Here is a 25,292-nt window from a genome sequence, read left to right on the forward strand (position 1 = left end):
TAAATTGTACATAAATCTGTAATACTGAACCAAGTAGCTAAACCTACATACTTATTTAATTACCTTTTCATCTTAACCAAATTGTTTTACTTTCTCTATTTAAAATTTTAAAGTATTATTTGCAAATAACAGAACTCTAATTCTATATCATTTTAAACTATTTTGTCTTTAACAAACACTTGTTGGGCATTCACTATGCATAAAGCATTTTTCTACGCATTAGAATTTCAGTGGTGAGCAAGACAATCCTTGTCTTACTTATGCAGTTAATACACTAGCATAAAAATAAATCACTTGAGGCCAGGAGTTCAAAACCAGCCTGGGCAACATAGTGAGACTCCATCTCTGCAAAATATTTTAAAATTACCCAGATATGGTGGCACACACCTGTAGTCTTAGCAACGTGGGAAGGCTAAGGTGGGAGGATCCCTTGTGCCCAGGAGTTGGAGGCTGCCGTGAGATATGATCGCATCACTGCACTCTATCTCAGATGACAAAATGAGACCCTGTCTTAAAAAAAAAAAAAAAAAAAAAAAAAAAAAAAGTTCTAAAGGTAGGCATTATCAAGTGATATCGAGATCACAAAGGAAGGGTAAGGGAGCAGAGAATGATAGGCGAGGGCTTTCTAAATGGCACTGCCAGGAAAGGTCTCTCTTCCAGCAGACACCTGAATTAAATGATAGAGTGAACCATGAGAATATTCAAAGGAAAAACATGTCAGAGGCAGAGAGAAGAGCAAGTGCAAAGGCCTGATACAGGAACGTGTTTGGAGTGTTGCAGAAGCAAAGCAGTCAGTATGGCTGGAGCACCGTCAGTGAGGCAGAGTTTGGAAAAGGAGCTTGGAAAGGTAGCCAGGGCCAGGCCATGTGATCTTTGCAGACCGTTCTGGAAACTTGAAAACGTATTCCAATGAGAAGTAAGGAAATGACTGAATAGAAGGGAATGTCATCACCTGACTCTGGTTTTGGAAGGACCTTTCTCAGTAAATTGTGAAAAATAAGCCAAAAGGGGACAAGAATGAAAACAAGGAGACCCGTGAGGAGGCTGTCACAAAGGTCTATGGAATATAGGGGGTTTACTGGGCCACATGACCAGGAGGGCAAGGCAGTACTGGCCTAAGAATGACTAAGAAACCAAATTTCAAAATCCCATCAGGATGGCTTCTCTGAAGGTCTCATTTCTCACAACACGAGCTCCTTCTTTGCTCAGACCTGCTTCTGTATTACTGTAAGCAGCTGCAGGATTTGTGGTCAGAAAAGAAACAACTCTCCTTTCAGCTCCAGTGTAAAAACCCCTTGCAAGTACCTGGCTGGATCATGCAACCCTCCCTAGACCAATCACTCACAGTCTGCTGCTGTGTGTACAAACCTGGCTTGGGGGGTCAGGTAATGGGGTGCTCTAGAATGGGCAGCTAGAAGGGAGAGCAGGATGAAAGAAGTTTGCATTTTCTTTATTTTTTAAAGATACAGCAGGGGACCTGTGAAGACAGCAGAAGAAGGTAGTGTCTGGGGAGAGATTGAAGAGGGCATGCTGCTACCTAACTAAGCCAAACCCCAGTGATTTCTCCTATCTCTAGATTTTTTTTTGACATAAATCTTCTATACCACTGCCCTATTCCTTTCAAATGGCCTCATATGGATCTGTATCAGTGTTTCAAATACATTGCAAATGTCCCTAGGGAATAAAAAGGGCAATAATGCCAATTTCTCTGACAAATCCTCTAGCACTTCTGGTGGGATGGTGTTGGGCACTAGTGGATTCTCAGGAGAGATACGCACATTGGCTCCAGCCAGAGGAAATTGGAGCCATGCTTTCTTAAAAAGTGTTCTTCGGGAGCCCAGAAGCAGTTTGTCAGAAATACATCCATCCATCCATAATCAGTTTATTGAATGAGCTTCACATACGAGGCCAGCCAAAAACAACTTGATTTTTTTCAGCCACTGATTTTCAAACCCTCTCTGTTGCATGATTTATCTCTCCCTGTGGGTTGTACCTTGAGAAGTTCTAAAGTGGACCCAGTCACTTTGGACCATTAAATCATCCACTAAATACATTTAAAGTGTCTCCATCTCCTACTGTATCAGGAATTCTCAAGACCACCCCCGGGTTCAGTGACTCACTGGGAGAACTAACAGGATTATGGAATAGCCATACTTACAATTGTGACTTATTACAGCAAAAGGATACAAAGCAAAACCGCCAGAGGTGAAAGGCACACAGGACCAAGTCCCAAGGAAACCCAGCTCAAGCTTCCTAGAGTCCTGCTCCCGTGGAGTCACACAGGACACATTCATTTCCAGCATCGAATTGTGACAACACGCTTGAAATGCTATCTACCAGGGGAGCTTGGTTAGAGACTACAGCCAGGGGTTTTACTGGGGGCTGGTCAGGTACGCATCTTCTAGAACATACCAAAATTCCAGACTACCAGAAGAAAAGGAAGTGTTCAGCATAAATCACATTGTTTATACCAACAGTTTGGGTACAGAGAGCTACTCTTATCAGCTGAAGTAGTGGGAATGCTCCTGAAATCTAAGTTCTCAGATGCCAGCCAAAGGCTAGTTTTGCAGGCAGCCCTTTCTGAGGAAGCAGCCTCAGGCCTGCTAATGTGAACTCTTTCCTGCACACCTGTATTAACATGAGAGTGAGCCAGGCTGGCCTGCCCTGAAAGAAATCAGCCATGCTGTGTATTCTGGTTTCACCAAGAATACAGCTAGCGGAGGGTGTGCGGTAAAGGGAGAAAAGCTCTTATTTGCCTGGTTTCCAGGATCTGGCTTCCTGCTCCTCAGGAGGCAACCGATACAGAGCTGAGTTTCTCTGGTGATGAGCCGTCTTTATGAGTTTTGTTGTGAGCCTCTTTCTGAAGACATCCTATTGCCCCATGGGCTACACCCACCACATAGCTTTTACTAGGGTCACCTTCGACTGGCAATTAATCTTCTTGTGGTGGGAGGGGGTGTCCTTTCAAAACAGCTCTGGCCAAGCAAGCCTCCACTGCACCAGCTTAGCCTGCAGGAAGGTACCAGATACCATCACCCCACCAAACCCAGAAGTGCAGGTGACTTCTTCCCCAGCTCCCCTTCACACTCTCATGACAGACAGCTTTCCCCCAGCCTCTTGCCTTCAGACGTCTCCCTGTGCCTGTCAAGCTCCAGGAGACATGCACACATCTGATTCAAGAATTGTCCCACTCGGCTGGGCGCGGTGGCTCAAGCCTGTAATCCCAGCACTTTGGGAGGCCGAGGCGGGCGGATCACGAGGTCAGGAGATCGAGACCATCCTGGCTAACCCGGTGAAACCTCGTCTCTACTAAAAATACAAAAAAAAAAAACTAGCCGGGCGAGGTGGCGGGCGCCTGTAGTCCCAGCTACTCGGGAGGCTGAGGCAGGAGAATGGCGTGAACCCGGGAGGCGGAGCTTGCAGTGAGCCGAGATCGCGCCATTGCACTCCAGCCCGGGCGACAGAGCGAGACTCCGTCTCAAAAAAAAAAAAAAAAAAAAAAAGAATTGTCCCACTCTCTGCCTTGTCTTTAGGGTGGAGGGTGAGAGGATCATTATTTTCTCTTGTTGATGGAAAATGCACAGTATTCCCACAAAAAAAACTACTCACCAATTGTCTTCCACATCTTTGTACGTATAGACTGAATGCATGTGTGTGGACACACAGACAACCAGTTCAAACCAGTTTTAGGGGCCAAGTTATCAAGTCCGGTATGTATCTTTAGATTGTCTTAGCACTAGGGTATCAGTCTATATTCTAAGACTGGAGAAGTGGCAAATATTCATATCATTCATAAATACATTCATAAAAAAATTACTTAGCATTCAGTGAATGTCTAGTTTTGCCAGTTAAAAAACAGTGCCAGAAAAGAGATAAAGGGATTCATCATGTTGTTCTACATGCTCTGACATGCACTGCTTTGGTTCTTCACCTTTTCGCAGCAATCAAGATTGCAGAACCTCCTGGAAAGATGGCTCTAGGCCTCATCATGGCCCTGACCATCCACCTTGGGCTCATCTCCTAAGATCACAGACTGCACCTTCATTTCCCTTATATGTGACAAGCTGTTGACTCAATATAATCCTGATGTCCTGGCCCAACTGCTCTAGTACTTACTGGACATAACACATACACGTGCACACACCATGAAATGGCCGTTGGAAGACTGTATGACAGATTCTTCTGAATCTTTGCAGTGAAATCGCCTTTAAAGTCAAATAAGTGCAATGGCACCAATAACACACCGAGATAGCTAGAACAAATGCAATGACAGATTATCTAGAAGGAATAAAGGTATTGCTCACAGTTCTGATAATGCTACCAATTGCTTCCAGAATGATTAGGTGGCTCCACGTGTCAGGAAAGATTTAATTAGAGCAGAGGCTGTGATCACCGGATTGTCTAAGAAGAGAGTGGTCCAGAAGGAAACCTGAGTAGGTAGCGCAGGCCCACTGTCCAAAAGGACAGTGTAGATAAAAGCATGTTCCTCTTATTTGCACCATTGTCTCCCAACACATTTTCTCAGACCTCAATTAAAAAGTTGATACTGTAATAATTTAACATTTGTTTATTTATTTATTTATTTTGAGACAGTCTTGCTCTGTCACCCAGGTTAGAGTGCTGTGGTGTGATCTTGGCTCATTATAACCTCCACCTCACAGGTTCAAGTGATTCTCCTGCCTCAACCTCCCGAGTAGCTGAGATTATAGGCATCCACCACATCCAGCTAATTTTTGTATTTTTAGTAGAGATGGAATTCCAACATGTTGGCCAGGCTGGTCTCGAACTCCTGGCCTCAAGTGATCCACCTGCCTAGGCCTCCCAAAGTGCTGGGATTGCAGGCATGGACCACCGCGCCCGGCCATAAGACAATCTTTTCAAAATTTTTATTTTATTTTGTAATTGACAAATAATAATGTATAGGGTACACAGTGACGTTTTGCTACATATAATGTATAGTAATCATATTAGGGTAATTAGCACATTAATCATCTCAAACATTTATCATTTCTTTGTGTTGGGAACATTCAACATTCTCCTTCTAGCTATTTGAAGCTATATGATATGTTATTGTTAACTGCAGTCATGCTACAGTGATATAGAACACTAGAACTTATAAGAAGATTTCAGACATTGATCTAATTCTAATAATTCATTTTTAAAAAATTAAGCTAATATTTAAAAATTATATCACAGGGCCTCGCCCAAGGCCTGACACTTAGCAGGTGCTCAGTAAATATCTGTGGAATCTGTGTGCCTTTTCCTGATAATGACACTTACTGCTGCAACAGCCTGGAAAAATCTCTTTTCAACCTTATGATTAAGCTTAAGCCTCACTTTCTCACTGAAGTTTTAGTCATTTCCTCCCTAGAGCATCTATTGCTCTTCTACCTGGAGTACTCTGTATCCTATTTAATCTGATCTCATGTTCTCTCTCTGTCTACATGGTGAGCTCTGGGATGAAGGAATGGTATACAATTCATCTTCATATACTCAGAGGTTAGCATACTAACCAGTAAGTACACAGTACATATTTTTGAATGAAATGAATTAGCTGCTTGAAATATGATTTTTTTTTTTTTTTTGAGACAGAGTCACGCTCTGTTGCCCAGGCTGGAGTGCAGTGGTGCGATCTCGGCTCACTGCAACCTCCACCTCCTGGGTTCAAGCAATTGTCCTGCCCTAGCCCCCGAGTAGCTGGGATTACAGGTGCATGCCACCATGCCCGGCTAATTTTGTATTTTTAGTAGAGACAGGGTTTCAACATGTTAGACAGGTTGGTCTCGAACTCCTGACCTCTGGTGATCCGCCTGTCTCGGCCACCCAAAGTGCTAGGATTACAGGCGTGAGCCACTGTGCCTGGCCCGACATACGATTCTCAATTAGACCTTCTAATACCTTGTAGGTTTTCAAGTGAACCACTAGAGTTCACTTTCCCATATTTGAGTATGTGGGTTTGCATCAGAAAACGCCTCTTATAAATCTTCATTATGTAGGCCGCACCCATTTCCTTCTGCCTTCAGTAACTTGGGGCAACTATGGGGCCATCATCCAAGATAATTTAAACTACATAACAATCATTTTTGCTATCCTGTTGCCTTATCATCCACCTTATAAATCGCCCTGACTCCCTTCACCTTTGTCAAAGATTTTATTATCAAATGCTTAAAGAATATATGTTGCTGTACTACTTTAATTCATTTAGAAGGTTTACTATTTTTGACACGATCCTTTTGGGGTGTAGAACAATAAAAAGTATCAGAGTGATACTTTCTCCCAGAAAAATATGATCTGGAAGATATTGTGTTGACACTTGGAAAAGGGCAATCATCAAAGCTCTAGAGTGTTTCACTGACATGTGTCTGAAACACACAACACTTTGTAAAACAGGAAGAAAAACTAGCCTTTGAAAGAGATGGCAGCTTTCATTCCCAAAGATTTTTTACTCTCCAAAAGTAAAAGTAAAACTGTATTTAAGTTCCTACTAGCATGCCAGGAAGTATTCAAAGTAAAACAGTTGATATTAAAATAACATGATCATAATTTAGGAATATATTAGTGAAAATATTTGAACTAAGATAAAAATAAGACTTTGAAGGTCAGTTTTGCTTAAACAGGTAATAGAAGTCCAATGTGAAATCACATTAATCTCACTGCTTATTAGCACTTCCCCAAGTTAAGTGTTCAGAACTAAAACTGTAAATCAACAAGGTTTTACTGAAAACCTTTGCCCTTGGCACAATTAGGTGTTATCATAGTTCTGGAAAGAAATAATATATGGCCAGCCTTTGAAAAGCTTACAAACCTCCTTTGCTTAAAACTGACATACGTGTTGCGTGGTGACATCAATCCTAGAAGCCATAGAATCCTTACCAAAGGTACCCTTTCTTCTTCTTTTCTTCTTTCACTTCCTCCCTCCTTTGCATCTTCTGGCATTCATCACAATTTTTTCCACCTTCCAAAAAAGTGAATTCCATAGTCTCTTAGCTAGCATTCAGTCATTTGTGCTATTCATTGATCAACAAATCAACATTTACTGATTCATTAATATTTCTGATTACTATGTTATGCCTAAATGCTATAGGGATGCCAGAGTCTGGCCCAGTACTATGTGCTGGGTTCTGTGCTAGGCATGAAGCTATGGAGATGATAGCATCTGGCCTTCAGGGGCTCATAGATCTTTTGGGGGTGACAAGCCAAAAGCAAGCCATTTTAATACACTGTTTCATCACTTGGCAAGTGATACAGTAAAAGCATGCATTTAGTCCAATCATTGCACAAATGAGGGAGTGATTAAATGATCTTCATAGTCAAGAAAACTGACCCCTAGATACAATTTTGAACTATGAGAGACAAGCTCTCTTGGTTCTTGCACAGCCTCCTAAATGCACACATTTTTTTAGATTCATACACCTTAAACTCACTTAAACAAATTCATCTCCAGGGATTATGAAAATCTGGCTTGGTAGGTGCAGAACAAGTAGGAGGTAAGGGAGAAAGTGCTGGCCACCTTTGGGTTAATTCAGAACATTTGCCAACTCATAATTGGATTCAGACCATAAAAACTCTTACAGGGTTAAACTTTCCAGACTAACTGTCCATAATGATCAAATCATCCCCCAAATATACAAAATGTTTCCATTTATTTGTAGTTTGAAACTATAGTAGAGCCAAAATATAAAAGAAAAAAAGTAGCAGAGCTTTTTTTATGGATTATTTATTCAATAATATCTATCAAGCACTTCGTAATGTGTAAAATGTTTTACTGTGTGTCTGTTTCTATCTCCAGAAATGCGTTAGCCAAGTTGCTAGACCTTTGCTGTAAGACTGAATGGTAGGATTAAACTAACTAGCACATTTTAAAACATTTATGTTTCTCAATTGCATTTACTATAAAATTGAAGAAGTTTTTGTTTTGTTTTTTGGGACGGAGTCTCCCTCTGTCGCCCAGGCTGGAGTGTAGTGGTGCGATCTCGGCTCACTGCAAGCTCCGCCTCCCGGGTTCATGCTGTTCTCCTTCCTCAGCCTCCCGAGTAGCTGGGACTACAGGCGCCCGCCACCACGCCTGGCTAAGTTTTTGTATTTTTAGTAGAGACGGGGTTTCACCATCTTAGCCAGGATGGTCTCAATCTCCTGACCTCGTGATCTGCCCACCTTGGCCTCCCAAAGTGCTGGAATTACAGGCATGAACCACTGTGCCCGGCCAGAAGTTTTTGTTTTGTTTTGTTTTTGTTTTTTTTTTAAAAAAAACCTTCTAAGATCCCATGACAAGGAATGTTCAGTATTATTAAAGTGAAGCATATTTCTTTCAGGTTATTTGTTTTCAACAGCATGTAATTGCTATTTGAATTTGCTTCGATGAGTAAATATTTCACAAATATATATTCTAGCAGTATGATGCTTCCAAGATATCATTTACTTTGTTCATTCCTAGAAAAGAATACCTTAAAAACAGAAGTTATGTAATTATAAGTAACATAAATTATATCAAAAACTCAAACCCAACAAAAATGTGTAAAATACAAATGGATTTTAAGTGTAGGAACACATGCTGCACCTGTACCACAAATAAATATTTAGATTTTAACTAGACATCAATTGTTCACTCACCATATTGGCAAAGATACAAGTGTAAAAATGGGTACAATATGATGATATCCATCAAAATGTAAAATGTATCTATTCTTTGGCCCAGAAATTTCACTTAGAAGAATCAATACTACAGATAAACTATGCACGTGTGTTAGGTATCTGCAAGGACACTCAACACAGCACTGCTTGTAACAGCAGCAACCTTCAAAGCATGGCCCTTCTGTCCATCCCTACTGTCCCCTCCTGGCCAAGCCTCCATCTTCTCTCATCTAGATCACAGAAGGAACCTCTGCCTGGTCCCCCTCTTTTCCTTCTTTTCCTCCTACAACCTCAATAGTAGCCAGACTGGTATTTTTAAAACATAAATCAGATTATGTCATTCTGCCACTTAAACCCCTCCCATGCCTTTTCATCATGCTTAGCATAAAATCCACCACGCTTATTCTGGCTCATAAAGACCTGCATTTCAGCCTGTGTCTGCCTGCTGACTTCATCCCATGCCTGTTGGGCCCTCACCCAAGGTGCTCACAAGACACAGGCTTCTCAGGCACAACCAACTTGCTTCTCAGGCACAGCCTGCTTCTCAGGCGCAACCAACTCATTCCTACTTCTGGACCAACTGCTTCAACTAAAGTAATAGACAGGCACTCACTCTCTAGCACATCATCCCATTGTATTTCTCTTTATGTCATCTGTCATCACCTGGCTGTGCTTCTATTTGTTATTTATTCATCTGTGTTGCTCTTCCTCTCTATCATATAAGGTCTAGGAGAGCAGGGATGTTGTCTGCCTCATTCAGTTAAGTATTATCAGCAACCGAAAAGGTGCCTGCACCTAATGAGTGTCTAGTGAATGTTTGTTGAATGAATTAACCATCAGAAGGAAATGGAATCAATTATAGAATGCCCATCAAATGGAACACTGTGCAGCCACTTAAAGTAATTCAGTGGACAATAATGCCAGCATTATCTTCTGACCATGTCCTTCCACACTGCACTGGTCTGCCCTGGGCCTCTCTCCTCAACCTCATCTCAGATCCCTGTGTTCTGGTCTTCTTACCGTCCCCTCACACATTTCAAACCTGTGCCTCAAGGTCTTTGCATTTGCTATTTTTTTTTTTTTTTTTTTTTTGTTGAGACTGAGTCTCGCTCTGTCGCCCAGGCTGGAGTGCAGTGGCCGGATCTCAGCTCACTGCAAGCTCCGCCTCCCGGGTTTACGCCATTCTCTCGCCTCAGCCTCCCGAGTAGCTGGGACTACAGGCGCCCGCCATCTCGCCCGGCTAATTTTTTGTATTTTTTTTAGTAGAGACGGGGTTTCACCGTGTTAGCCAGGATGGTCTCGATCTCCTGACCTCGTGATCCGCCCGTCTCGGCCTCCCAAAGTGCTGGGATTACAGGCTTGAGCCACCGCGCCCGGCCGCATTTGCTATTCTTGCACCTACACCCTGGACAGCTCCCTCACTCACTTCATCTCCTCACAAATCATCTACTCAGAAAGGCCTTCCCTGAGCACTGGCAAAACTCACTAACCTTGCCACTCCCTCTCCCCGACCCAGATTTATTTTTCTTCTTACACTTATCATTTGAAACAAAAGAGCTTATTTCTTTGTGTCTGTGTTTATTATGTGCTTCTCCTGACTAGTGTGTACCTGGTTTGCTGCTTACCATGACCTCCCCTGCAGGTACAACATTGCCTGGCATGGAGTAGCACCAAAACAAATACTTGATTAATGGAGAAAGAATGAATTAATGTATTATTAAGTGTGAAAAAGCAAGACACTAAACAGTATGTCTATAGTATGCTGCTGCCATTTGTGTTAACAAAAATGACCCAGATATATAATGTCTCTGGAAAGAAAACCCAAGAACATAACAACAGAGATTGCCTCTATGGTAGAGAACTGAAAGGCTGAGGGCAGACCGAGGGTGAGCGGAAGACTTATTTGTTCTGTATGTCCTGTTTTTTTAAGATTGTATTTTTACCATGGGCATTAATTATTTTCCCAAAACAATTGAGAACTTTGTTATATCTGACAGTTTTGCAAGCTTATGTGTTTGAGACCAAAAATATCAAGGCCTTCACAAATGTTACATCTAATTGATAAACATTCAATAACCATCTATTTAGCAAGTCTATATTCTTGGCACAGCCCTATGCAATCTCTTGTTTGGATATTCATGAAAATTTGGGGGTTGCAAAGGATACCTATGCTTTCTGCTGGAAGAGGTTTACATTCCTTAGATGTAAAATGTGAGAAGAGGAGACGCAGTAGTGTGGATCTCTAGTACAATAAGGCCTTCAGGAATACAAACAAGACCCCTGGACATTTTATAGGCCAGGAAAACAGCCTCTGTAACCAAGATATTTCGAATCTACTTACAAGGTTGAAATATGTCCTCATTGCTTAAAAAAAAAAAAAAAAAAAAATCTGCCAACAGACTCTACCCACCCTTAACTGGCTGATTTTCTCAGTGTTTTTTCTGGTTCTATCAAACAAATGTACTCTGCTTTAAGAAAACCAACTATTTGAATATCCAGATTTATAGGAAATCATTTAAAGGAATGTCTTCTTGCTTTAAGGATTCATTCAAATATCATCGTAATAAACACGTTTAAAATACGATTCAATATAAAAAATTATACACAAATTTCAGAAACACCATCACTGAACACTCAGGAACTCAGTAATTACTTGCTGGATGGATGAACATACCTATTGAAAATCAGTAGAGTGAAATGGATAAGGGCGTGAGTTGGGGTCCAGATATCCCCATGTTTGGATTCTATTTCTGCCGTTCGGTACCTGAGTCTGACCTTCAACAAGTGACTTACCCTCTCAAGGCCTTTTAGTATTTCTTAAAAAATGAAATGAATGAGTAATGCCTCCTTTACGATTAGTTGTATTAAATGAAAGATGTGAGCCAATTTAGGTAAATATACTATCAGTATATTTTATCATTTATTATTTCCTTCACTTAATTTCTGTTTGCCCAAATGTGAACAAATGAATAGCAAGAACACAACTGTTTTTGTATTTCCAAAGCCATAATATAGATAAATATAATTATGTATTTAATGTACATATATGTGGCACATAGTAAATGTTTGGTCAGTGCTGGTTATTATTGCAAAAATTAACAGAGAATTCCCAGAGAGTTTGACTCCGTTTTCCCATCCACAGAGACCAATTTTGTGCATAAGATCTCAGGACATTTTATTGCTCTGGTACAGGGAGAGGTAAAATACTGTGTAAATGAGATTTTTATGGCCTTAAAGTTATGGGGAAACAATTAACAGGTACATAAGTTAATTGTGGCAGAGATTCAGCTTGTTACAATTGCTAACATCTATTTCCTGTGTGATGATTAGTCATTCTGCAGAGTAAATAGTGTGACAATATCCTCTCCAAGTTTATTTTATAGTATTACCTGATTCCTACTTTCTTAATTGAAAGTATTAAATGTAAATGTTTTATTTAATTTCCCAAGACTAGAATAGAATTTTGAGTGTTTGGAGTGGAAGGGGAAAATGGTACAAATTGCTTGAAATTTAGAGATGAAATGAAGTGCTCCTTCAGGTGATGAAAAGTGTTTTCTTCTCCAATTTTCTGGCTTTTTTTTTTCTTTCCTCCTTGCACTACCTGTTTGTTTAATAAAGTTGAGAAGTCTCGCAAAGGGCCTTATAAACACGTGTTATTAGATTTTAAATCTGATTTGAAAGTGCCTCTCTCCTACTCCCTCTGAGTAAAGTGACCTTTTTAAACGGAGGGAAGTGGGTTTAGATGACAGTCATGATAAATGCGGTCATGTTCACTCAATAAAATAAGGCCCAGTGCATTTGAGGATAAATCAGTGAAATGTACAGCCCCACCTGTCTGTCTCCATCATTCATTTCCACTGTCACTTTCACAGTGGCTGATGGATCACAGTTGCTGTAAAATTAGACAGCCTTTAATCTCATTTCATCCTGATTAGCTTCTCTTTCCCCTTTCCCTCTAACTCACTGACTGACACGCTAAAAATTCACACTGGGCTGTATGTGAACCTGGAGTACAAACCTCCCCCACTACCTGCTTGTGAGGGCGAGACACTTGTCCACCTCTGGAGAAATCTGGAAAGGAGCAGGCATGTATCTGTGGTTATTTAAAAGAAAATCAATAAGTGCAGTACCCAAGGCCATTTTAAACAATTGTTTGCTCTTGTTCACTACCCTATTTATTTTGCTTTTCTTTGGGCTTAATCAGAAGTCAAAGAAATTAGGTCTTTTGCAAAATTCAAACATTGATTGAATATAGATTTTTTAAAATAAATTTGGGAGAGTTTTATATTCAGAATAATTTCAACGAGCATTTGAGTATATTTATAGCCTCTCAATTCACAGTCATAATTCAGAAAAGACAATAATTCAGGAATGAGAATACTGAAATGCTCAGCCAAGAAATATAGCAGACAGGTTTTAAAACAAGGGTAAAAATATGTAAATAGATGAGAATTCCTTCAAGTAGCCTTCAAATTAGGACTTCAAAGACCTTCTTTTCTCTTATTTTGAAGAGTTCAATAGTTAGCTTAGAGCAATAGTTTCATTTGTTTGCATAAAGCATAACAATAGGGGTAATCAAATGAAAAAGAGGCTTAAAAATAAATCATGTATTGTTTCCTTCACTTAATTTCTGCTTGCCTGAATGAGAGCAAATGAATGGCAAGAACAAAACACAAGTGTCATTTTATTTTCAGAGACTGTACTTTATTATGAAGCTGGACTTCTGGTTTAAAAAATAATAATACCATTTTTCATTATTTATAAGATCTGGGCAAAATGTTGAACTGACCAAAAGTTTAAAAGAAATATTTGAAGAGCTGTGGTCATAGAATAAGTTCGTTGTAGCTGATGGCCTCTATGACTACTCTGTATCTCATGTGAATTGATGCATACAGCTGACAATTAATGCTGAGTTAAGTTTACCACTGGCCAGAGGACGTTACCGTCAACTGGAGTGGCACCAGGTTGTTCACAGTATGATAACGGAAGCTTCGTTTTGTTTTTGGTATTTTGGAACCAGCATTATGCTCCAAACAATGATGAACTAATTAAAGGAAAGAAAATCTTTCAAACATATTCCACCTCTGTTGCTCAATGAGCCTCACGTATACTCTGCCACAATGAATTCTGAGTAGTGAAGGCTGCAGGATCTACACAGGTAAAAGCGTTTTTCAAAGAGATAAACTGAGGATTGATGGGCTAAAGGACATTCTTGAGATGACTCTCGAAGTCAATTGACCTGATTCATGGACCGCACAAACCACTGCCCACCCAATTTCTCCATCATCCCCCAGATTGGAGGTTTACCTACCAATGCCTTCCGCCTTGTGGGTATAAGTTCAAAAACAATGCATATTTACTGTACAAATAAATAAGTCAGTAGGTAAATACACAAAACAAAACTCCTAAAATCCCATGGTAAGAAGCTTAAATGATCTGATTTGCTCTTTCAGAGGCTGTGTTGTAAGTCTCAAACCTGTGCCTGTTTCTTATTTTTTATTTACATATCTTAGCCAGTGTAAGTGCTTCCTGAGAAAAATAAAAGATAATAAAAACAAAATGAAATGAGAGCTATATAGCACCCAAAATAAGTCAGGCGTGAGATAGGTCTCCTCACTTTCTCTCTCTCTGCATTGGCAAAGGAGCACAAAGTAAGAGTTGGCCCTGACTCATATTGATTTCCCACTGCACTGGTTTCTTAAGTGCTCTGTTGATCCGTGTCAAGGAATAAGTTCCCTGCCTGAACATGCACATCACCTCCCCATTTGTCCTCACCTAGATTTAAGGTGCCCATATGATGAGCTGAACAAGGACATCATTTTTCCTACTGGGCCCAAACCACTGTAGGAGATATAACTAATGCTCTATACGTTTACATTTACCATAGGATATTATTGTAGCAGAGACTAACACTGCACAGCACAAAAGGATACAGGAGCATCCTATCCTGGTACTTTGTGTCTCCCTAAAGGAAATGTAAATCAGAACAAATACAGAGAAAGCTGGTATTAGTGGGTTTCTGAATAATGTTCCCTCCTCACATCCATCACATTTGGGCAGAGAGAAGGGAGAGGCAAGGAGAATAGATATTTGTGATGTTCCTGACAGTTTTCATCTTTGTTACAGAAGAGCTCCTAAGCAGATAGATAGAAAATGTGTGATTGTGCTGCTAATGACATTGTACAGGAAATTAAGCGTATACATTTGGAGGAGGCATTAAATCAGCAGGACCTTAATTTAAAAACTTAAAACTGTATGGAAATTCAGCTTGTTCATTGCTGTGGAATAGAAAGCTACCAAGCACCCTGAGTCTGTTTATGGAAAGACTGCCAGCAAACCGAGTTGGGCAGAGCATCTTAATGGCTCCAAGTGTATTCAGGGATACTTCTTCCAAGAAGTAACCCCAGCCCTGACCACTTAGGAGTGTCAGTCATTCAGATCACTATCCACATCATCAGGCAGGTTAGGAGAACCTAGGAATTGAAAGCAGCATGACAGGTTGTTCTTGACTAATTTCTGGAATAACATTATGTAAAATTAGTCAAAAGGGGTTGGGTTTGAAACCGCTGGGAACACACCGCGGAGTCACTGCATAGGGATCCCTGGATTGGTGACTAGCGGCTTGGCTACCTGTGCGTTCTTCTTCCTCTGACTCAGTCTCACATTTTACGCACTTCAGTGAAACAAACAGCCAGTGAGCCAAGATAGCAAATCCTGAGATGGAAAATTTCATATGTCTTTTTTTTTATTCTTAATTTCAGTCATGCCATACAACAGTGCCCACCACTGCATTGTGGAGGTGGAAAACTTCTTGTTCGTGTTGGGTGGAGAGGACCAGTGGAATCCGAATGGTAACTATTGAACAACTTAATTGGAGGTGCTCAGCAACTATGTGTGTAATGAAGGGCATCAGTAGCAGTCCATTTTGTAATTAGTGTGGAAAATACATTTCTGTGCAACGGGGACAAATGAAGTAGTCAGGAAATGGGGCTGACAATTGGAGAGAGGGTCAATCATTGAGCTAACTGGGGACATGTGTAGCAGAGCGATCACTCATCAACTGTCTGGGGATTTGGCTTCGCAGTGATACCCCAGCCCCTCTCCTTATCCATCCCCTGAGGAATGCTACAAGCATGAGCACAAACTCCCTAGAGGAAGGGAGCAAGCTGCAGCTGTTAAGAATCCTCACCATCTTCTCCAACACCTTTCTTCCATTTTATCAATAGAATAATGTGGGTTGCAATACACAAGCATTATGTCCAGTCATGCCGCACATAACTTTAGCTGAAGTTATTTTGCAGCAGGTATTACTCGACACCCATTCCAGTTGCTCTACCTTTTGCAAACACTTCTTCCATAGATTATCCACCATCCTCCTCGTTGATGTGATTACATCATAAACTTATTGCAAAGAGAAATTAAACATTTTAACGCACTTCCCAAGTCGAACACAAGAAGAACACTGTGGCTTGCAGAATATGCAAAATTATCAAGATATTTTTGGAAAGCTTGCACATGAAGGAGGAGTTGCAGTTGTAGCCTTCTGTGTAACAGAGATAATTATGACTGAGAAACTATAAAACAGCTTGCAGGTACACATTTTTACTTTAAAACCCCAGAACATCCAGCTGAAATTACATATACTGCATATATTTTATTGTGAACGCTCTCTTTCAGCATCTGCACCAAGGCAAATTATAGAAAATTGTTACATCTGTTCACTCTAGAAAATCTTCACGGAAAACAATCCAGGCCACCCTCCAAGAACATTTCTTTTAAGAGAGGGGGACATTCTTTCTCAAGACCTGCAGCTTTGTTGTGCCACATTTTCTAGTGTTTTAAAGAAGACAGTTCCTGGGCTCTGTGAGAAACAGATTTGGAACAGGAGCAAGGATGATATTTCATGTCTCTCCCCTAACTTACCTTTGTAATGATGGATTCGATATGTTACCAGAAAACCCTGACATGCGCACAATGCATTGTAAACTCCTCATTTACTATTTAACTTATCCTTCTTCAGAAGTGATTTGAACTGCAAGGAGCATTTGTAAGCAAACACACAGTGTGCAGCCACTGGGTTTATCTAAGCAAATAATCTGCAGAACATTCTTTTTGAAGGCCAGGTTAAAACTAAAACATGACAAGAGAAAACAGGAACATCTTCAGCCTACTGCGCTTCGCAGGTAGAATAGGCCTTTGTTAAAATAGCAGTCTTGGTGCCACAGTTCATCTCACAAAACACTGTGAATCTGCCTGACTTAAGGTCTTAAGTCAGACCTAAGCAGCAACACAGAAAACCTGTTCCACAGGCATATGCAAAGAAAATTAAATAAATAAGTAAATAAACAAACAAACCTGTAGCTACTTGCTGTTCAATTTCTAATCAAAGACACATCTGAGAGAATTGGGTGGGGGGAACAGGGGAGAGTTGAAAGGACATATGCCTTCCTCTAGTCTAGAGAATCAAGATTTTATCTTTGAACTAATTCAGACTCCCATAAAATCATGCTGTTGGATTACACTGATTTTCTTTTTCCCGGCCCTGAGAGGAACAGCAGTTGGATTTAAAGCCATCAGTGAATATGCTGTGAGAAATGACTAGAAACAGCACACAACTGCATTTACCATAGGGATGGTTCTCACCATTGCCACTCATGGGCTCCCTGTGAAGCCCCAGAGGATAAATTCTTTAGACCAAAGTACTGAGACATTGTATGCTTTTGAAAATTATTACTAATGCTAACCACATGACCATTGTGTCTCTTCTCTTTGCTTTAACTACTAGGATGCACAGAATTAAATTTTAGTATAACTTTAATTACTGTATTTTAATTTTACCTTTAGCCTTAATACAGGTCTAGGAGTGCTCTCTCTCTCTGTGTGTGTGTGTGTGTGTGTGTGTGTGTGTGTGTGTGTGTGTAAGATCCCTTTTTAGAATTTTGGAAGCTTCCACATGAAAGGCTGAGTCATTGTGTCCCTGACTCATTTGGCACATGAAGTCATTTAGCATAGATTTGGGCAAAGGAGGCTGGACCATGGGCTGGGCTCACCTAAGTAGAGGAGAACTGGTTACACCTTGCGGCAAGCAGGCCAGTCTTTTGCACTTCATGTCAGTCATTGGCTAAAGCCTTCCCCCAGGTGGGGCATGAGGGAAAGCAATGAGGTGGCCTGTTCAGCAGCAGGAGCTGCTGTGACCATGAGCAGCCAGCATTCAGTAGCCAGGGAATGGGTGAATCGGTCTGGTAAAGGAACCTCGGCTAAGGACCAAGAGCATCCGCCACAATCCCATGAATGGTTTCCATACTCCATCCATCTGGTCAACCATAGTTTAACTTCATTAGTATTATTAGTAGTACTTATTGAGTATTCCTTATTGCCAGGAACTTTGCTAAGTATTCACCTACATCATTTCACTTAGTCCTCACAAGCATCCTGCAAATCATTCCATGATAACTCTAGTTTTACTATGAGAAGGCTAAGCCTGAAGAGGTTAAATGACTTGCCAGCAGACATAGCTTACAAGAAGCTGAGCTGATTTCAACCTATGTCTATCTGATTTCAGAGCCGTTGTCTTTAGCCACTGTAATATACTGTGTTTCACGTAACCATATGTATTTGGTTAGATGTGTAACAGTGACGCTTTGTTTTTGATCTTGTGAAATTAAATCAATATTGGATCACATGGAAAGTGGCTCCCACTCACTCACAAGGAACTCTTCATCATTCCTCATTTTAAAAACTGTGAAGAGACTCAACCATCTCTAAAATTTGAGAGTCTTGTATTATAATACCTCATGCAATTAATACCAAAACATATAAAGGATAGCAATCCTATGATAATATATAACATGCTTTAACATCATTGCTGGCACAGAGAAAGCTTTTAAATCCGTGGGTTCAGATGTTATATATGTTAGTCCCAAAGATGAAATCTTCTTAAGTTAAACATTAGTTCTTGGCCGGGCGCGGTGGCTCAAGCCTGTAATCCTAGCACTTTGGGAGGCCGAGACGGGCAGATCACGAGGTCAGGAGATCGAGACCATCCTGGCTAACACGGTGAAACCCCGTCTCTACTAAAAAATACAAAAAAAAAAAAACTAGCCAGGCGAGGTGGTGGGGGCCTGTAGTCCCAGCTACTAGGGAGGCTAAGGCAGGAGAATGGCGTAAACCCGGGAGGCGGAGCTTGCAGTGAGCTGACATCCGGCCACTGCACTCCAGCCTGGGCGACAGAGCGAGACTTCTCTCAAAAAAAAAAAAAAATTAGTTCTTATGAAAATGGTATCTGAGATGTGTGCCCTTGAAATACAAAATTGCGAATTTCAATACATGCTCATAAAACACAAACATATACTCTTTGAAATAAATATAATTATATCTATTGATGATCTATTGATGACCACAACTTGAAGTCAGCAAATATATTAGTTATGGGAAATATAATCAAAATATACACATAAGGTTTTCTACTCAGATATAATTATTAACTCCTATCAACTCTCTTCATGTCATTAGTGATAGGAATGCATGATCGTATTCTAATAGATATGCATAGACTCTGTCAGTGCCCCAGCTTATGGAAACCCAGTTTACATTTGTTACTTCCTAATAACTGGTTCCCAAAACAACTGCTCAAAGGGAAATTCTTTTCTTCCCACTTCCTTCTCCTCTACATTGGCTGGAAACTGCCACCCTTTGCCCCATTTATCACATCAACCCAGTGCTAAGCAACAATGGTGTTTGGTGACAGGGCACCAGCACAAAAAAGAAAAGTGGAGGAAAATGAGAAAAAAATATGAAAAGGATGAGAAAAAACAGAATGTGTGAGGATAATCCAAAATTTCATAGCATATGGCCGCCACTCTCAGGCTGCTGGTAGCATCTCCATAGTAGCCACAAGGAAGGAGAATAACCCCATTTCATCTCACCTTCCTCACTCTACCACACTCATTTCTCCTGAGGTTCATTATCCTGTCTGCACCTCCTTTGCCACCTCCAGAATGCCTTCCTTCTTTTTGTCTTCCCAGTCCTCCATTCTGGCCCTATTTTTGTGTCTTCTTTGGGGGTTCTGGGGACAGGGTCTCACTCTGTTATCCAGGCTGGAGTGGTGCAATCACAGCTTGCTGCAGCCTTGAACTCCTGTCCTTGAGCAATCCTGTCACCTCAGCCTCCTGAGTAGCTGGGACCACAGGCATGAGCCACCACACCCAGACTCTTTTGCATCACTGACCCTGCCTCTGGAAACCATTTTCTCATCTCATATCCATGTTACACCAGTTTCTGCTTAGCCTCTTCTCTGAATCAAGGCCACTACCATTACAACCCGAAGTGAACATTGCTAGTTTCTACCACCACTGCTCAGCACGTGAAGGCACTCTTGGCTCCATTGCCAGGAGGAGGCAGATATCATCTTCCAAATGGAAATTCTAATCCAAATATCTAGAGAAACATTCCTCTATACACGGTGGGTAGGTTCTACTTTCCTATGAATATCATTAATCTTCACCTGAATTTGGGAATTAACCTTGGAACTTGACTAAGAATGATGATATTTTTTCTACACAGAAATGATTGCAGATTTCACAAAAACTCACTTATTAACTAGCTCTAGACATAATTCTTTCTTGAGTTGGAGCCTCCTTATGTGACATACAAATCTTCTGAGTCTTCCTTTCCCCCGATACTCTTATCTCTTCCTGTATGTCCCCAAATAAAACTCATTTTACCACTCAACCTAACCATCGAAACTTTCCCACATGATCCCTGCAACTCATGATCTCACATCAGCAAAATATCTATAATCCTTAAATTCTCCTCTGAATGGTTCCTTTAACTTCTTTTCTAATCAAAACCTAGCGTTTTGTTTTGTTTTGTTTTGTTTTTGTGGAGTCTCACTCTGTTGCCCAGGCCGGAGTGCAGTGGTGCGATCTTGGCTCACTGCAACCTCTGCCTTCTGGGTTCAAGTGATTCTCCTGCCTCAGCCTCGCGAGTAGCTGGGATTACAGGAGCCCGTCACCATGCCTGGTTAATTTTTGTATTTTTAGTAGAGATGGGGTTTCACCATGCTGGCCAGGCTGGTCTTGAACTCCTGACTTCAAAGGTCTGCCCGCCTCGCCCTCCTAAAGTGCTGGGATCACAGGCGTGAGCCACCGCACCCGGCCAAAACCTGGCTATCTTCTGAGAGTACTGCTTTCCTAGCCACTCTTTCTAATGGGAGCCAGTGTGTATCTTCTTCCCCAACATACTTTATATTATTGGAGGCAAGCAGCTTCTCTGTTTTCTCTTTATTGCCATTCTCAATCCCTTAAAACCCCAAGCACTTTAAAGGATATCTGCAGATGATACCATTTGCTGCCTCTTTATGTGGCAGTAATCCACTGTTTTGCCGGCAATGCCACATTTTCACTGTCCATCATCCCCTCGTGACCTTACTTCCCATTTTACTGAGCTTAGCTTCTATGGCCCATCCCTATAAACACTCTCCTCATACACCTGCCGCCTTTTGTTCTCTCTCTCCTTCCTCTGAATTTGCCTGACAATACTAGTCCTGGTTAAACCTAACCCTCTTCCCTCTCTCCCCTGCCCCTGAGCAACTAAATGTAGATAGAGAAAACCACACAGCCAAGCTGGCTACTATTCAGCTCCACTGAATATCTGTTGTCAATGTGCCTTTCTACCCTCCAAGGTAACTATATCATTCCTCAGTCTTTTCAAATGCCTCCTTCAGAGTCACCATCCTCACTCTCAGTTGATGGCGTTACTTTTTAATTCAATAGAAGCACTCAGAAGATAAACTCTTCATTTTGCTACCTCCAATCTATTCACTTATTTCCATTGCAACTTATATATTCTGTCTTCCCCCTACTATTGTTTCTGCCCCAATCCTAAAGTCTATTCCTCATTCCTTCTTGCCCGCTCAAGGACTTTCCAGTGTGTCCGAACTTTAAAAACAACCAAACAAACCTTCCTTCAATGCTGCATCCTCCAGCTATAACCTTCTTTCTATTGCAAAAGTCCTAAGAAGCAATGCCTATCCTCTTACCTCCACTTTCTTACATCTTAGTCTCTCCTGAGTAGTCTGCACTCAGGCTTTCATTCCCTCCGGTTCACGGAAGCAATGCCTGTTGAGGCCACAAGCAACCTTCATGCTGCCAATCCCATAGTCACCTCTCAGCTGCTCACCTCCCTTCCTTTGAAACACTATTTGCTTTCAAAATACCACACCTTTCCCCCTATTTCTGAGCATTCTTTTCCTTTGTCAGTTTTGCTGCTTCTATTACAGGGTTCACTCTGAGGACCCATTGTCTTTCATTTTCATACAGTCTCCATAAATGGTTTCACTCAACCCTATGGTTTTAAATAACTCTGGACTAATGACTCCAAAATTTGCACCCCTAGCCGCATTTAGCCAGTGGCCTACCAGACACTTCCTGTTTGAGATCCTATAGGTCTCTCAAGGTTAATTCCAAAACAGAGCTCATAACTTCTCTTCCCAACTCCCTAACTACTCCTCCTTGGTGTTCCCCACCTCAGCAAACTACATAACCTTCCATTCAATTATTCAGGCTTAAAACCTAGCAGTCATCCTGAATGGCTCACTTTTTCTCATACCAATGTTCAAGCCCTCAGGAAATTTTATTTGGCTATGCCTGCACAACAGATTTAAAACTCAACCATTTCTCACCACCTCCACCTTCATTCAAGCCACCACAGCTCTTACCTTGATGATTGCAGTGGTCTCCTGACAGCTCCCCTCTTCCACAGTGGCCCCCCTATAGTCTACTCTTTACACAGCAGCCAGCGTGATAGATTAGACTGTTTTTCACTTGCTCAAAACTCTCCAGTGACTTGCTATTGTCCTTATAACAAAATATAAAATCCTACATCAGCCCACAAGGCACACTATGTTCTGGCCCTTGACCCCTTTCTGACCTCTGTCCAGTCACCCTAGCATTCTTGCTGTTTTTGAACTTACTGCCAGTCCAGCGACTTAATTCTTTCCCGCCCCTTTGCCTGAGAGGCTCGTTCTGTAGATACATGCATGACTTGCAAAAGACGTCTGTGAGCAGGTGACTCTCCTACTTAAACTGGCCTCCCTTTGTCATTCCTTGCTTTATTTTTTAATAGCATTCATCACTACTTCACATTATACGTTTGTTTATGCATTTATAAGGATACGGACTATGTCTATCTTGCATACCAAAGTATTTCCAGAGTCTAGAATACATAAAACACACAGTAGGTGCTAGGTGCTTGATATATATTTGTACAGGTAATAATTGTGTGGGGTGGACATTTCTGTGTGAGTACATGCACACACACTCACACACCCCTATCTGTTCAGTCCTGTAGTGAAATTTGGTACCCATCTCTCAATGTTTAGTTACACATATATAAACAAAGGCAGACTTAGAGTTAAGGCTTCAAGTCCTCTAGATGATTATCATCTCAGGTGCTACACAGAGAATGTAATATATTATTTTGCTTCTATTTCTTGTTCTAATGTCAACACGTATATAAAATAAGATTCATTTTAATACTTTGGAGGCATTACCATGCTTCTCAGGCTCAACAGAGGGGACAAGCTAGTTAAGCAGCTCGGAGGACTCATGTCTCCCATTTCGGCACATACACCTGTGTGTATGTCACAGCAACTGTGCTTCCCCCAGATACACACGCAGAACTTACATGGTATGTGTAGAACAAAACTAACTTTCCCAGTCAGGCTCTTTTTGTAGTGGCTGCTATTATTGAACAGAGAGAGAGCAGACTCTCCCCCCGATAGCGAGGCCATGCACATGTGAGTGGAACTGATAATTTACAGACAATAACTTACTGTGTTTAAAGCATTAAAACACCAGTAACACCCCAGATATTTTTATCCTAACACTGTAATAAAAGCGAGTTTGGTAAATATAGTTGCTTTGGTTCTTGTGGTTGATTTAGTTTTATCCTAACTCATTGCAAAAACAGAAAGAGGAAAGAGAAGGAAAGAGGAAAAACACTTGAGGCGGCACATTTATTTTTCCATTGACTCATCGCCTGCGCTGTGGTAGCCATTCCCTCTACTTAATTCATCTATTTGTTAAACCTGAGAACAGAGACGTCTTATAAAATACTACTATATGTGCAAATCAGCAAAAGAGTCTCAGTTTTAAATGTCTCAAATACATTTTTACAGGCAAACACAGCACAAATTTTGTCAGTCGTTATGATCCTCGATTTAACAGCTGGATTCAACTTCCACCCATGCAAGAAAGGTAAGTGTTTATTTCTTGCACCTGAAATGTTTGTGACGGCTTTACAGGGGCATGGGTGCTAGGTGATTTTTCATGAGAAGGAATGCTAAACAAAGTCAATGGAAGACATATGAGGCAAAATACAAAACTTGGCCTAGCCAATTTACATGACCTTCCTTGTTAATTCAATAGAGAAAACTAAGTCAATTATTTATCCTAATGTAGGAAGAAAAAAAAATGTGTGACTGTCTTTCTTGATTATATTGATTGGTATTTTGCAAACAGAGCTAAAATTTCTCTGGCTATATCACTCTTTTTGGTGATAATATATTTAAACCCTAAAATTGAAATATAAAACACTATACTTGCAATGATGTGCATTTTGGTACAGACATTTCAATACTCAATATTAAATTATTTAATATTAAATTCAATATTCAATATTAAAATTCAATATTTAAATATTAGACATTTAGATAATTAGATATGAAATACTGAAAATTAACATTTCAATAGTAAATTTTGTCTTGTTTGCATTTACCTCCCCAAATGTCTTTGAATCCATACATTCAAGAACCAGTCATTTGTTAAGTTTAAAAAAAAAATTAGTCTTCCAACGTGTCATCTCATTTTTTGCATAGAGTAGTTAGTTATCTCAGCCAAGTCTCCTGGCTACCAAAGGACAAGATGGCTACTATATTTACATATATTTTGTCTCTCCTAGCTGTTCCTCAGGCATGCCACCATGTCTTTATCTGCATATGCAAATTCACAGCCTAGATTTTGAACACTTGGTTCTTTTCAGATAATATCTAGACATCCTCTTGAGCAAATTCTCCAGTGAGATAGACAGTAAGCTGCATCCTATTGCCTCTTCAGCATGCACTTTGGGAGGCCAAGGCGGGTGGATCATGAAGTCAGGAGTTCATGACCAACCTGGCCAAGATGGTGAAACCCCATCTCTACTAAAAAAATACCAAAAAAAAAAAAAAAAAAATAGCCGGGCACGATGGCAGACGCCTGTAATCCCAGCTACTTGGGAGGCTGAGGCAGGAGAATCGCTTAAACTCGGAGGGCAGAGGTTGCAGTGAGCCTAGATCACACCACTACACTCCAGCCCGGGCAACAGAGTGAGACTCCGTCTCAAAAAAAAAGGAATCATCAGCATTCTTTCTCTTTTCTATTTCTTACATGACCTCTCACCTGAATATCTCTCTTTTTATAACATTCAAGTAGATTACCCTGAGATTAAATTGGATTCTTAATCCTAAATTCTAAGCTAAAAGAAAATTTTCATACAATACCATTTATTGAAAAATGTACTTATTGCAGCAAGACAGCATGAATCCATGCTCTAATGAAACACAAGACCTAACTTTCTACTCTATATACAGGTAAATATATTAAAACTCCCTTAGAAGACTA

At 40.7% G+C, this 25,292-nt stretch overlaps 1 protein-coding gene across 1 annotated transcript in view; it reads left to right on the plus strand.

Moving 5' to 3' along the window:
* KLHL14 (kelch like family member 14) overlaps positions 1 to 25,292 on the plus strand; it is a 101,074-nt gene that overhangs the window by 62,446 nt on the left and 13,336 nt on the right. Inside the window, exons 4-5 of the mRNA XM_033178034.1 lie at positions 15,393 to 15,482; positions 23,810 to 23,888. Coding sequence (XP_033033925.1) covers positions 15,393 to 15,482; positions 23,810 to 23,888 — 169 coding nt within the window. The remainder of the gene's footprint in view (positions 1 to 15,392; positions 15,483 to 23,809; positions 23,889 to 25,292) is intronic.

Source organism: Trachypithecus francoisi, unplaced genomic scaffold (genome assembly GCF_009764315.1).
Source record: "Trachypithecus francoisi isolate TF-2019V2 unplaced genomic scaffold, Tfra_2.0 Lachesis_group19, whole genome shotgun sequence".
Taxonomy (NCBI): Eukaryota; Metazoa; Chordata; class Mammalia; order Primates; family Cercopithecidae; genus Trachypithecus; species Trachypithecus francoisi.